Below are 13,939 nucleotides of genomic sequence, written 5' to 3'. Positions count from 1 at the left end.
ATTGAATTTGAGGCCTTAATCAGGAGGCGACCAATTATCTGGTCGTTACATAATCAGAGCCGAGAGCCTTGACCCCAAGCTTCAACATACTGACCTCAGCCTTGACCCCAAGCTTCAACATACTGACCTCAGCCTTGACCCCAAGCTTCAACATACTGACCTCAGCCTTGACCCCAAGCTTCAACATACTGACCTCAGCCTTGACCCCAAGCTTCAACATACTGACCTCAGCCTTGACCCCAAGCTTCAACATACTGACCTCAGCCTTGTGTGTTCAGATAAGGAGTTTGCTAGTTATCAGACACTTAAGTTAATTAACAATTATTTCGAATGGAGTGTAGCCTGTGTAAAAGCTCAATTAAACTGGCTTCATAGTGCAATTGGATACTCAAAGCCAAATCTGCATTTAATATCAGATCAAGGTAAAGAAATTACTACAAATTAATGAGTTTCTATGATTCTAAACCTTTTTTTTTTTTTTACTGTGAATTGTTTTCATCCAGTTTCCACGGCGTGCCTCAATTTGGTGTGTGCTTCCTAGAGGTCAAACAGAGTTCAACTGCCTTACCTTCAGACTGACGGGGACCCAGAGGAACAAAATACTGAGGGGAGAAAGGACACCTACATCCATGATGACTTGACTGAGCTAAATCCAAAGATACTTGATTCAAATCACTCGTGCCACCCGTGCCTACTTTGACATCACCAGCACATCTTGTGCTCATGGCTTATTAGTTGAATTAAAGAAAGACCTGTGTATTTTTTAGGACAGAGCAATATTGTTTTAACATTTTTAATAAAAACATTGTAAATATAATTTGTCTTTTTAAGATTTGAATGGGAGGTCATGTGACTTACAACAGACTTGCTTTGGAAACACCAGACAGGCTGTATAAATAAATAATTTTAAATCACAAAAGCTAGATTGCTGACATTTTGGCTTTACCTGTGACACGCTGTAGAAGCGTTATCCTTTTCATTTCAGTCATGATCACAAAACTACATAATGAATAGCCTGGACAACTAATAAGAATGAGTGTCCATCGATCCTTAAAAAAATTATTAATCTGAGCATCTTTACTTTTGCACCATGGGTTTTTGTTCTGGTATATTCATATAGTACCTAGCCTGACGATGTCATGCTCAAAATTCTAGTCAGAATATGAGTCTGATGCTGAGCCATTGGGCTGTGATTATGGGGCGTGTTTCAACGAACCAGGAAAAAAAATGCCTCTTCGCTCAATTGGATAGTATGACCATCTGAGACATTAAAACTTTTACCGGATCCCGTAAGAAGGACGGCAAAAACATATTTTCGATCGACAAATGCCTCGATCGCGTTTCTCTGTTCCTCTTTCAAAATGAATGCACTGTCAATATCTGTGAGATATGCCTGCTCACGTACTTATTAGCAGCAAGGCTATAGCTAGCTACTATTTGTTTCAATGGATTTTTTGTCTAAGCGTTAGCAATAACCTATCAATAATGGTCTAGAGCACTTCAGTTAAGACCTACAATCCTTGGCAACATTCGTGTTGCACATACACAACTAACAGAGTCAATGTAGACATAAAAAAAGTCGTGTAGATAGCTTAAATCATATAAAATATGTCCCACTAAGCTCCCGAGAAGGCGCCATCTTTGTTCGATGTATAATCTATCTATCTAATCAACTCAAGCGTTGGTTGGTCATCTGTCCATCAACGTATAAAGCCCGCCCTTACAATTTGATTGGTCAGATCGCTTTTCCGAAAACTTGAATCTCTCCCAACTAGCTCAAAGCCAGACTGAATCTCCCAGACCAAAAATGTTGAGGGCGGAGTTCAGGCTGGTATCCAGGCTATATAGTACCCATCCTAGATCACAAACTACATTTAAAAGAATTTAACCAAAACCATATACACACACACACACACACACACACACACACACACACAAACAATATAAACCTAGACAATCTCACAGGTTTCATCTCAGCATTAGTTGTATTTAATGTCCCTAAAGAAGAAAAAAACCAAGACTGCCAAAAGTGTTTTGAATTAGGAGTGTTGACCAGTGTTTTACATGTGATCATTTAAACCAAGGGTCCCCCTACAGTACTGTTGAACCTGGCTCTAAACTCTAAACACTTGTGTATTGACAAAAATGGAGAAAGTTGTTCTACACTGAAAGAAGGAAATGTCCAAACACTTGGCTTAATAAGAAACATTCTTTAATATTTTCCCCCCAACAAGAGGATGTTTGACATTTGCTGATCATACAAAAAAAGATAATAACAATTATGAAGAAAATAAACAATCACAAACATGTATACATATTCCCATGTTGACTTTTTTTTTTTGAAACATTCCTTTGACATTTTTCTTTTTTTGCAAGTGCTTTGCAGGGAGTGGCATTATAATAGGAAGTCCAAAAAAACATTAACATTCACATACAAAAATATCCATGTCTATCTCTTTATCCTTAACTGGTCAATAAATACGAACTGTTTTTAAATGACATTAATGAGTTCTACTTTTTAAAAAGGAAGTTGACCTGTAAGTGAAGTATACTTTCTCATTCTTAAAAAAAAAGGATCATGACAAAAAAAATATTGAACTGCATTTAAAACTACACAGACCCCTGACGATACAATAACTAGGTTTAGGATCGATCAAGTTCCACTGTTTGAACATGCACGCGCGCAGACGCAGACACACACACACACACACACACACACACACACGAGAAAGAAAAACGAAAAACAAACATCCACATCCAGTTAAAACTGAAACCAAATATCATTGTGACTTTTTAAACTTGTGTTTTACACCGTCTCACAAACGTGATCCACACACAAACACACACCTCACTGACTGGCTTACATCCTGAATTACGCAGAAAGTTGTTTTTATGTTTGTTTTTAAAAAGAAAATGGATCTCAATAAGGAGAGAAGTAGAACTGAAATGATGTGGGGGGGGGGGGGGGGGGGTCCATGTCAAAGCGTTGGCTGATTTTTCACGAGACTCATTCTTTCTCCCTCATCTCACAACAACTAGATTAGGCTCGACCCAGACCACCAAAGCACATCTTACTTCCATGTTGGCTGTGGCCCAACTGGTTAACCTTTCCTTGTGGCCTCCTGTGCACACACAACGCACGGTCACGTGAGAGCAAGCATGTGCTTCGTAGGATACACTTTTAAGTGCTGCAGAGAACCCTCGCAGGCGTACACCGAAAGCGACCACTTTAAAAAAAAAACTAAAGAAAAGATTTGAGGTTCTACCATTAAGAGTTACTCCAGTTAGAGCCTCCGAAGAGTCTTCTGCTGAAGACAAGCCCAAAGCACCTTCTTTGAGATTGCAGATCAAGTGCTTGTACCATTTGAAATGGAGAATGGTAAAAAGTTGAGAAAAAAAAGACTATACGAGGGGTGGGGGGGGGGGGGGGGTTCTTGAAACGCCAAACACTCGAGAAAGAGCGGAGGGGGTGCAAGGACAAACATATGGATTTGTGATTGACAAGCCAGCGACAAACAACTTAAAAATATTCTCCAACATAGTTGCTGTGCCAAAACAGGTTTTATGGCTTTTGTTATATTTCACTCAATTTATTTCTTTAAATGTTTTTTTTTGTTCGTTTCTTAAATTAAGTGACGTCGCGAATTAATATCCTGCTACCAGACCTGTGGGACATCAAAGAGACCAGATGACATGGGTTCTAGAGGAGGAGAGAAAGAGAAAAAAAAATGGAATAACTACATTTGTAAGGGATAATGGACATTCAGGATAACATAATGTTTGTCTAAAATTGTGTAAGTCACAAGAAGAGCGACAGCGGAGAGACAGCACGAGCGTGAGACAGCGTGAGTGAGCATGAGGGTGAGCAAGAGAGACAGCACGAGCGTGAGACACGAGACAGCAAGAGCGTGAGCGAGAGAGAGCGAGGAGAGAGAGACACAGCAGAGTGAGCAAGAGAGTGAGCAAGAGAGTAAGCGAGAAGAGAGAGAGAGACACGAGACAGCAAGAGCGTGAGCGAGAGAGAGCGAGGAGAGAGAGAGAGAGAGAGAGAGAGACACAGCAGAGTGAGCAAGAGAGTAAGCGAGAAGAGAGAGAGAGAGAGAGAGAGAGAGAGAGACACACACACAGCAGAGTGAGCAAGAGAGACAGCACGAGAGTGAGCGAGGAGAGAGAGAGAGACACACACACACAGCAGAGTGAGCAAGAGAGACAGCACGAGAGTGAGCGAGGAGAGAGAGAGAGACACACACACACAGCAGAGTGAGCAAGAGACAGCAAGAGAGAGAGACAGAGACAGCACGAGAGTAAGAGAGTGCATGAGAGAGAGAGCGACAGCATGAGTGAGCGCTCACCCTCAGATTTCCTCTTCTTTTGTTTACCGTTCTTCTTACCCGGATTGGCTGACGGCTGTGGCCAATCATCTGCATTGGCACTCTCAGGTCCCACCTCCTCCTGAATTGGGCTCATGCTAGGTCTGCCTACAGCTGGTCTGTTGAAAAGAGCAGCCAATCACATTGCGGTATTTCATGACTGACAAGCCCATCTCCGTATGAAATCAGACGCCATCTATAAAAGTGAAGCTGAAGGACACATACTGTTTAAACCAACTGTCTGTTGTCTTGGACTCGACAACATCAGCGTACGTTTGTGCAATCCCACCTTCAAACGTTCCTCCCCCTGTCAAACAAAACAAATACAAAAATAAATACAAAGACTTTCAAACCTTTAAAACAGACATAACAAGTTTATACGTTTTGTTATTCAGGGTAAGCATGCAGTGGTAGCATGGTAGCGTCCATTTTTTAAGACAGAACAGTGTCTCTACCCTATCTAACTACAGGCTAACAAAGTACTGCACGTTCCCATGTAAATAAAGTCTGAATAAAGACGGAGGGGGGTAGCCCTACCGTCCATCTTGATCTTCTTGAAGCCCTTGTCCATGTTGCTGTAGTGGGTCCAGCCACTCCCGGCGCTGCTGCTGCTGACCTCGTCCCCCTCTGAGCCCTGTTCCTCCTGGATGGGACTGATGCTGCGCTTCCCCGTTAGAGACCTACAGAGAGAGAGCAGAGAGAGTGAGGGGGGGGGGGGGAGAACAGAGAGAGGGAGAGATATTGACAAGGTAAAATGTCCTCCTTTGCGAACCAGACAAGTCAAAGACAGCATGGAGTAATAATCATGGGGTGATAAACTGTAGCAAACAACTTAGAACAGAATTTCAAAAACGAGAAAGAGGCAAGACAGAAATCCAACACGCACCTGTGCGTGTAGTTGTAAGCCGCCGCTGTCGTCATGGCAGCAGCGGCACAATATGGCGTCTCGCTCCAGCCGTCCTCCACGCGGCTGCGGCGGCTCGGGTTCTGGTCGCGCTGTTTGGCCCTCACGTACTCCGCGTACGTCTGTATGCGGTAACTCTCCGCAAACTCACTGGTGTTCATGGCTAAACCAAAACAAACCAAACAAAAGCCAGGTTGTCTGTTAAAGGAACACTACGCAACAATTTGCTGCAAGTATGTTCATCACCACCACCTTCAAATTCATATTAATGGAATTTGGTCATGTGAAGGACAGATAAAAACACACACGCCATCTAGGAGTCATTCCCACTAGCCATCTAGGATGTAGTTCTGTGTTCCGGGCAGAAAATATTAGAAACCCCTTCACAGCAGGACACCACCAAAAATCACCGGTTAGAATGTCTAGGTCGTTAGCCCAAAATCACCAGTTAGCCTGTTTATGTCATTAGCCCAAAATCCTTCAATGCTGCTTTCTAAGGTGCAGACGGGCAAGATATGAAGGATGGTTGTGTTGGCGACGGAGAAAGGATCCAAAGATTAAACTATGCAGAGGGAGGGATGGATAAAGGGTAAAAAAAATGAATAAAATTAAAATAAAAAAGAGGTAAACAAGCAACCAAGGCTACCCACCAATCTGCACCTGGTCGGTCTGGCTCAAAGAGACGAATGCCGACGTGTCGTCGATCCACGACACCACAATGTTTCCTGCAAACACGAACCAATCAGTCAGACTGTTTGCAATCCTGCACCGCATTAAGGGAAAATCTAAAAGTGTGCCAGCAACCAGCAGCTCCAATTAAAGCTACGAAAACCACTCCAAATGGATTATATAAATTACATTATATCCATCCATCCATCAAAATCACTACATTTTATATTTATAAAATCAAATGAATATTAACAACTGGTAATATTTAACATATACACAATAAGGAGTGTTGGGATATCTACCAAAGGCACTGAAGAGCTGGTACAAGTCGCTGGTTTTCCACTCTTTGGGGAAAGTAACGTAGAGAACGTGATCCCGCTTGGGTTGCACTGGGAGAGGAGGTCAGATGTGTCAGTGAGTATATTATATATTTATATAAATAAAATGCATAAGTGTGTGTGAGTGTATATAAATAAAATTACTACATCCATCACAGACGCAGACAGTTAGACACAGACACAGACAGTTAGACACAGACAGTTAGACACAGACACACAGACAGTTAGACAGACACACAGACAGTAAGATTAGCCACTCACAGTCTGGTCCACTGATGTTGAGGTAGGGGATGTCGATGATTCGCATGAGGAAAAGCCTGAGAACAACACGACCATAAAAACGTTTCAATTCTGTCACAATCACACAGGCAGCAGCACGATGAAATCCAATGAGGGTTGCGTTTGGGGCAACAATGTGTTACCACTAAAAGGAGGTAAACAGAGGAGGACGAAAGAGCCCAAGAGGAAGAGCTTACTTGTTGTAAAACGGTTCGACGAGTTTGGATTTGGCTGAAATGTGAGATTTGGGTGGAGTAAGGAATGACCCTGAAATGGAGTCCATGAAAAGAAAAAGGTATCACCAACTGTCACTTTAGTCATTGTTCACAGAGCATTTATCAACAACTTATTTAGGAGGTTAAGACCATGAAAAGCATATAGTTCTCTAGTTTGTTCTTGGCAGCATTGCCAGTATAACATGCACCACTCTTGCCCACACACACACACAAACTCTCTCCTTACCCAGGTAATTGGCCATAGATATGAAACAGAGGCCGGTGATATAGGCGTCGTAGCCGGCTTCATGCAGCATCTCCGTCGCAGTGTCGTAGCTTTGGAATCCCTCACAACATTCTAGAGCAGAAAAAAAGGTATTGGAACATTACGAGCTAAAAAAAAATCTTGGGGGGGGGGGGCAGCAAATGAGTACCACACAGTCCATGACTGGAACGAGCCCTAGTAGCAGTCTGGAAAGAGCCCTAGTAGCAGTCAGGAAAGAGCCCTAGTAGCAGTCAGGTAAGACAGACGCCCCTGCTCTGAAAGCATTAGGTAATCCACTCCTCCATTGAGGAACCACGACTGAAAACAGTCTGGCTTGATACTTCAGTGAAAGAGACCTAGTAGCAGTCTGGAAAGTCCTAGTAGCAGTCAGGAAAGCCCTAGTTGCAGCAGTCAGGAAAGAGCCCTAATAGCAGTGCAGAAAGAGCCCTAATAGCAGCAGCAGTCAGGAAAGTCCTAGTAGCAGCAGCAGTCAGGAAAGTCCTAGTAGCAGCAGCAGTCAGGAAAGAGTCCTAGTAGCAGTCAGGAAAGAGTCCTAGTAGCAGTCAGGAAAGAGTCCTAGTAGCAGTCAGGAAAGAGTCCTAGTAGCAGTCAGGAAAGAGTCCTAGTAGCAGTCAGGAAAGAGCCCTAATAGCAGTCTGGAAAGAGTCCTAGCAGCAGTCTGGAAAGAGTCCTAGCAGCAATCTGGAAAGAGTCCTAGCAGAAGTCTGGAAAGAGACCTAGCAGCAGTCTGGAAAGAGTCCTAGTAGCAGTCTGGAAAGAGCCCTAGCAGCAGTCAGGAAAGAGTCCTAGTAGCAGTCTGGAAAGAGACCTAGCAGCAGTCAGGAAAGAGCCCTAGCAGCAGTCAGGAAAGAGTCCTAGCAGCAGTCTGGAAAGAGACCTAGCAGCAGTCTGGAAAGAGTCCTAGCAGCAGTCTGGAAAGAGTCCTAGCAGCAGTCTGGAAAGAGCCCTAGTAGCAGTGCAGAAAGAGCTCTAGTAGCAGTCTGGAAAGAGAGCTAGTAGCAGTGCAGAAAGAGACCTAGCAGCAGTGCAGAAAGAGCCCTAGCAGCAGTGCAGAAAGAGCTCTAGCAGCAGTCTGGAAAGAGACCTAGTAGCAGTGCAGAAAGAGCCCTAGTAGCAGTGCAGAAAGAGCCCTAGCAGCAGTCTGGAAAGAGCCCTAGTAGCAGTGCAGAAAGAGCCCTAGTAGCAGTCTGGAAAGAGACCTAGTAGCAGTGCAGAAAGAGCCCTAGTAGCAGTGCAGAAAGAGCCCTAGCAGCAGTCAGGAAAGAGACCTAGCAGCAGTCAGGAAAGAGACCTAGCAGCAGTGCAGAAAGAGCCCTAGTAGCAGTGCAGAAAGAGCTCTAGTAGCAGTCAGGAAAGAGCTCTAGTAGCAGTCAGGAAAGAGCTCTAGTAGCAGTCTGGAAAGAGACCTAGTAGCAGTCTGGAAAGAGACCTAGTAGCAGTGCAGAAAGAGCCCTAGCAGCAGGGACAGTGGAAACGCACCGACTCTCGGAGGCTTGAACGGACCATCCTTCAGCCGTTTCTCCAGCTCAGCCAACGATGTGTTATTGATCAGCTCCTGCAAAAAGACACACATTTATACAACTCATTTCTGGTAGGCCACTGATCTATCAATTACCAATTTTCTATCAAAGTACTACCCAACACCCCAAAATGGAGGACACTAAACAGAGAGTGCACAGAGCTGACACAATCCCAAGACGGATTGGCAAGTCACTTTAAAAGGCATAACCAGCTACGCAGCCAAGAATCCCCACCTTTCCATGTTGCAAAGACCAAATAGCTATCCATCTTCTCCCCAAACATCACTACCTAAAACTAAACACCACCCTAAATGAAGGTGGAATTGCTGGGAAGAGATATGACCATTACCTTGAAAGGCTGAGTGGACGCCATAAGCTTTGTGTCCAGAAGCCTGAAAGAATAAGAGCAAATTAAGAAGTATAGAACTGTGTGTAGGCTACTAGAATGGTGTGTAGGCTACTAGAACGGTGTGTAGGCTACTAGAACTGTGTGTAGGCTACTAGAATGGTGTGTAGGCTACTAGAACTGTGTGTAGGCTACTAGAACTGTGTGTAGGCTACTAGAACTGTGTGTAGGCTACTAGAACGGTGTGTAGGCTACTAGAACTGTGTGTAGGCTACTAGAACTGTGTGTAGGCTACTAGAATGGTGTGTAGGCTATTAGAACTGTGTGTAGGCTACTAGAACTGTGTCTAGGCTATTAGAACTGAGTGTAGGCTATTAGAACTGTAGGCTATTAGAACTGAGTGTAGGCTATTAGAACTGAGTGTAGGCTATTAGAACTGTACTACATACAGAACACGATCAGTAGAAGCCAAACATTTAACCCACCCCCACCATAAAAACATCCACACTGACATACCTGGGGAAGACACACATGGTCACGTCTTTGAAATCGATAAGGTCCTAGGAAAAAGAATTCACATAAAGACATGTTTCTCAAAGCACATAAGAGACATGGGCAGTGCTGCACAGTCAAAGCCAGTAGAGACTAGAACAAAGGGATTTGAGATATCTAGACGTTCAGCTGTAAGACAGCCATTATTTAGGAAATGTGCATCAAGTTGTTTTCCCCCCTCTGCAACCCTGCCTAGTAAAGCACAGCAGAGCAAAAACACATTCCTTTGTTACCCATAAGGTTAGGTTTAAGTTTCTAACAGACATACAGTGCGACCACACACACACACACAACTAACCTCAGGTAGAGGACAGTAGAACTGGTGGATTGTGTGCATGACATCCAGAAGCATGTTGTGGCCAACCACCAGCTTTCCCTGGGTTGATGGGGGGAAAAAAAAGAATGTCAAGAGAAGCCTTCCAATTCCCATAAGCCTACTAGGTCGAGTCTAGTGTCTTCCATTTACTTACAGATTTGGAGATGGCGTGCACGACCCTGGAGAAGCCCACTGCATCGTTCAGTTCCTCCTGTGAATAAACCACACATTTACATTTTACCCAAAGCGGCTTATAGTACAGCTAGAATATACGTTGAATCTGAATAGCTGCACTCCGGCCTTGGTGTTAGGTTACACCATCATAAAAAAGCACATACAGTTGTATGTTAGGTTTCAAACAAAAGTTTTGTTTTTATTTACTGATTTTATTTGTAGGAAGGAGTCTCCCCTTCTCTCGTTTCCAATCATTAGAATTAAAATCATTAAAAAGGGTTAGTTGAAACAAAATCTCCAAAAAATCATTAAGGGCAAACTTTGTGACTGATCACAGAGACGGGACATCTTGCAACCTGAGTGCATTCACCCTGCCAACTGAAACACCTTTTTTTGTACACACATTTACATTTAGTCATTAAGCAGAAACTTTTATCCAAAGCGACTTTACATTATACACTGATGGCACACTGCACATCAGGAGCACTTAGGGGTTCAGTGTCTTGCTCAAGGACACTTCGACAGGGAATCGAACTAGCAAACTTCTGATTACTACACGACTTCTCTACCTCCTGTACCACTGTCGCCCTACACAGACACACCCCCCAAGCTCACCTGCTCCTTCTCCTGTTTCTGTTGTTCCCTCCGTCTTCGCTCATCTTCGTCCACCTTACTGATCTGAATAAAACGCTCCTTCTAAAACAAAATAAACAGACTTGAAGGTGAAAGACAAACTGAAAAACAAAAATTGACGAGACTTTTAAAAAAAAAACAAAAAAAAAAAAAAAAAAAAAAAACACATTACATTCATCATCTATACAGTCGTTCACTTCGGTCCCTTTACCTTTTCAGTTTCCACCGTTTCAACATGGAGGCCTTTTGGAAACCTGAGGAGACAGGATAAGAGCAGTGGGGTTGTAATGGATTATGGGACTGTACTATGGAACCATGAGATAAATGAGTCATTGACCCAGTCACATCTGCAGTGGGGTTGTAGTGGGATTATGGGACTGTACTATGGAACCATGAGATAAATGGGTCATTGACCCAGTCACATACTTCTGCAGAGCAGAGTTATGAACACGTACCTCCAGTTCAGGGTCTGGTAGATGAGTTTCCTCTGGAAGCTAAGGACATGAAGAAAACAAAACAATAAAACAACTAGTTTGAGTACAACAAAGTAAGGTAGCCAATAGCAACACAAATGTGTCCATTCACAGCATACCACCATCCCTCACTCACTCACCCTTCCACACACAGGCACAAAAGGCGCCACACAAAACCAGACATTGCCAAGTAGATACACAAGTGGTTTACATTTTTAGAACATTGCTAGCCATTGGATTGACAGCATTTCATATGGCCATCATGTTGTCAAACTGGCAGAGAAATGTACAAGGCACATTCTTGAAGGACGACTATTACTGCATGCAAATTTTCCTCAGTGATTCTTACCCGGTACACGGATCCAAGTCAACCGTTTTCTCAGAGTTGTTCAGAAGACCCTCGACTTTCTCTCTACAGACACACACCAGAAGCAAACTTTTAATGCACACATAGTAATTAATATTGTTTGCATGTATGGCATGTTTTATGCTTTGATTATATAATTAATATATATATATATATAAATATATATATATAAATAACACACCGCACAGTCCATCAAGTATCAAAAGATAAAAAAAAAAAAATGCTTTGACTTCTAATGATGCCGCCTCTCTGAAGGTACAGTAAACAGTGTTGCCCCCTACTGGGCACTTTACACACTTCAGCCCTCGGTTTCAGCCTGGGTTTGGATTTCATTACATGTCTGAGCCCATTATATTGGAAACAAATGTTGATTCAAAAAAAAAAAAAAAAAAAAAATTGGGTGAATGAAAGTCCTTTGAGAGTGTTGAAATGTTCAACCTCTAATCACTTCCCCTCAGAGCCAAGGAAACACGCAAATCAATTTGGCTGGCAATACAAATCAACAAAATAAAAATAAATAGTGTGCGTTTCAGTATGTGACTAAAAGCCCTTTCAGAGTGTCGACATGTTCTGTGGCATTTCTATAACCAACTACAGCTAACAGGCTTTAACATCCGTGTTTCTACGACCGGCCAACATACTTACATCACCCGGTTGATAAAGTCCTTGTGTTCCTCTGGAACGTTCATGGGTCCCTTGGAAGAAGGCGAGATGAAGGATTGGGAGCCTGCCCCGTTAGATTGATTCCGCCTCTCCTCGTACTGCTCTCGCAGCTGAACTTCCTCTTCCTGGTTCAGGTAGGGGATCCCTATGACAACCATGGAAATTGGAGGTCATTTTGTGTGACTGAGCAGCTGGTCCCTTACAAACCAGTGAGATCTCAGTGCACTGATGGCACAGAGGTTGTCAACTTTAAATGATGTATAGGGTGCGATTTGCTATACAAGTTTGATGGTACTACTTTTTTTTTAAAGAAAATATTTCTCTTTAAAAATGTCTAATGTATGCATTTGTGATTGATGTATGCATGTCGGTGAGGTGTAAGTGTATCAATTACTGGATGACCTAAATTTCCCTCTGGATTAATAAAGTACCCATCTAATGTTAGTTCACTTAGAAATTCACAAAAACCAACACACCTTATTTAGAGTTCATCATAGACAAGGCAGACATGAGAGTGTGGGCTAATCAGACAGTGATAAGACAAGAAAAATGGAGTTCATCTGCGCCACTCACCATTACGAAAGACTTTGTTGAAATCAAATCCCTGACTGGCAAGGAAGTCTATGCTGGAACTCTGGAACATAAAGCAAAATAAGAACCAAATAGGCCAAGCTATATATGGTCCTGTAAGCAACAATGCCTGCCTTTTTTGGGGGGTATAAATCAAGTGTCTTACCTGGCAAATAAACTTTTTGTCTGGAGAATTCCTACTAAATGGCTTTGGAAATATATAAAAATTAAAAGACTTTGTAAGATACCTGCAAAAAAAAAAAAAAGATGAGAAAGGAGGGGTGAGGATCATGGCTGTCATAATGTGCATATTCGGACTCTAAAAGAATGCCCACTCACTTTGATTCGGACTGATCATATCTGAAAGTGCAGATACCGAACTGGAAGAGGAGAAAGTCCATGGAATGCTGAAGAACAGAAGAAAAATGTACCGTAAGAAAAATCCTGAAGTAATTTGGGAAGATGTTTTTTTTTCTTCTTCTTTTACTCAGCAGACAACAAATTAGCTAAAATGTTGCTGGGTTAAAACTAAAGATACACTGGAGTAGTCGGAAGCGTGACGCGGGAACACAGGCTTATATTTTAGCTTTTTACCTTTTTTAGCTTTTCGTAACGCTCCTCTGGCGTGTCCAAACCATTAGTGAGTGCACTGACCGAGGGACCATCGCTTATTCCTGCAATAACGACAACGTTCAAATACTTGTCGGTAAATGTACAGGGTCGGGTTTAAAAACAAGACAGATGCAAATAGAAGATAGCTGGCACGTTTAAAGATAACGTTCAAATAATCATGGCCGCTTCAACACATTCTTAGGATTTTCAAGCGAACACGCCGGCTGAGGTTACCTGAAAATTCCCCGTCTATGGCAAGAAAGTCGGCTTCGTCAATAGCACTGTATACGGTGCTTAAGCTGTCTTTAAAATCTGCAGGGACACAAACACAAGCGTTCACAGAGGGTGCAATGTCGACTGCTCGGCATCGCGCTAGCGCGTGCTGTCAGGCTAGGCTGGTTCGCACATAGATATATTTTAGATAACATTTGATCACTAACGTTACAGCTTCAGTTACACATCCAGCGTGTGGCAGTTGCAGCTTGTGCCGCCATGCATTGCTTCTGTGCTTTCGCAAAAGGAAGACACTTACTTTTTCTTGTCACTTCCATCCCTGCAGAATCACAAACAATTGTCAATAGCTGAGGTATCCCTGGTGCTCTTTAACCTTTTCTTTACCGAGCACTTCCGGACACCAGAAGATTAACCAGTC

The 13,939-nt window shown here is 42.9% G+C and overlaps 2 protein-coding genes across 3 annotated transcripts in view; one reads left to right on the top strand and one right to left on the bottom strand.

Annotated features, from left to right (window-relative positions):
• The window catches only part of rexo5 (RNA exonuclease 5), a gene marked incomplete at its 3' end in the record, with an annotated part of 8,705 nt that extends 8,126 nt beyond the window's left edge, over window positions 1-579 (top strand). The window contains exon 18 of the mRNA XM_080840753.1: window positions 504-579. Within this exon, the coding sequence (XP_080696879.1) occupies window positions 504-579 (76 nt within the window). The remainder of the gene's footprint in view (window positions 1-503) is intronic.
• A 2,438-nt stretch (window positions 580-3,017) lies between these two features.
• parn (poly(A)-specific ribonuclease (deadenylation nuclease)) lies at window positions 3,018-13,876 on the bottom strand. Of its 2 annotated transcripts, XM_080840664.1 has the most exons (26): window positions 13,820-13,876; window positions 13,522-13,599; window positions 13,270-13,349; window positions 13,015-13,082; window positions 12,842-12,923; window positions 12,679-12,739; window positions 12,088-12,250; window positions 11,425-11,487; window positions 11,058-11,096; window positions 10,814-10,856; window positions 10,585-10,665; window positions 9,950-10,006; window positions 9,778-9,855; window positions 9,444-9,487; window positions 8,931-8,973; window positions 8,541-8,616; window positions 7,023-7,133; window positions 6,758-6,827; window positions 6,543-6,598; window positions 6,246-6,332; window positions 5,925-5,999; window positions 5,257-5,437; window positions 4,908-5,050; window positions 4,596-4,677; window positions 4,353-4,489; window positions 3,018-3,700 (listed from the first exon to the last, which is right to left on the bottom strand). In XM_080840664.1, the coding sequence occupies exons 1-26, from the start codon at window positions 13,836-13,838 to the stop codon at window positions 3,657-3,659; spliced, it is 2,061 nt and encodes a 686-aa protein (XP_080696790.1). In that variant the 5' UTR covers window positions 13,839-13,876; the 3' UTR covers window positions 3,018-3,656. The 2 variants fall into 2 exon arrangements, with proteins under 2 accessions (XP_080696790.1, XP_080696791.1); XM_080840665.1 differs by lacking the exon at window positions 3,018-3,700 and having other exon boundaries at window positions 4,359-4,489; window positions 4,660-4,677.
• Between the last annotated feature and the right edge of the window lie 63 nt (window positions 13,877-13,939).

The sequence above is a fragment of the Sprattus sprattus genome (assembly GCF_963457725.1).
Source record: "Sprattus sprattus genome assembly, chromosome: 1".
NCBI lineage: Eukaryota > Metazoa > Chordata > Actinopteri > Clupeiformes > Clupeidae > Sprattus > Sprattus sprattus.
Note: the sequence above shows the minus strand (reverse complement) of the source record. Positions and strands in the feature narration are given on the sequence as shown.

Bases quoted from the DNA above. Each gene is read 5' to 3' on its own strand.
- parn (XM_080840664.1), bottom strand. The intron at 12,251-12,678 runs GTGAGTGGCGCA...TGGTTGTCATAG, and splicing joins CAACAAAGTCTTTCGTAATG to GGATCCCCTACCTGAACCAG. The intron at 6,599-6,757 runs GTAAGCTCTTCC...TGTTGTTCTCAG, and splicing joins GTCGAACCGTTTTACAACAA to GCTTTTCCTCATGCGAATCA.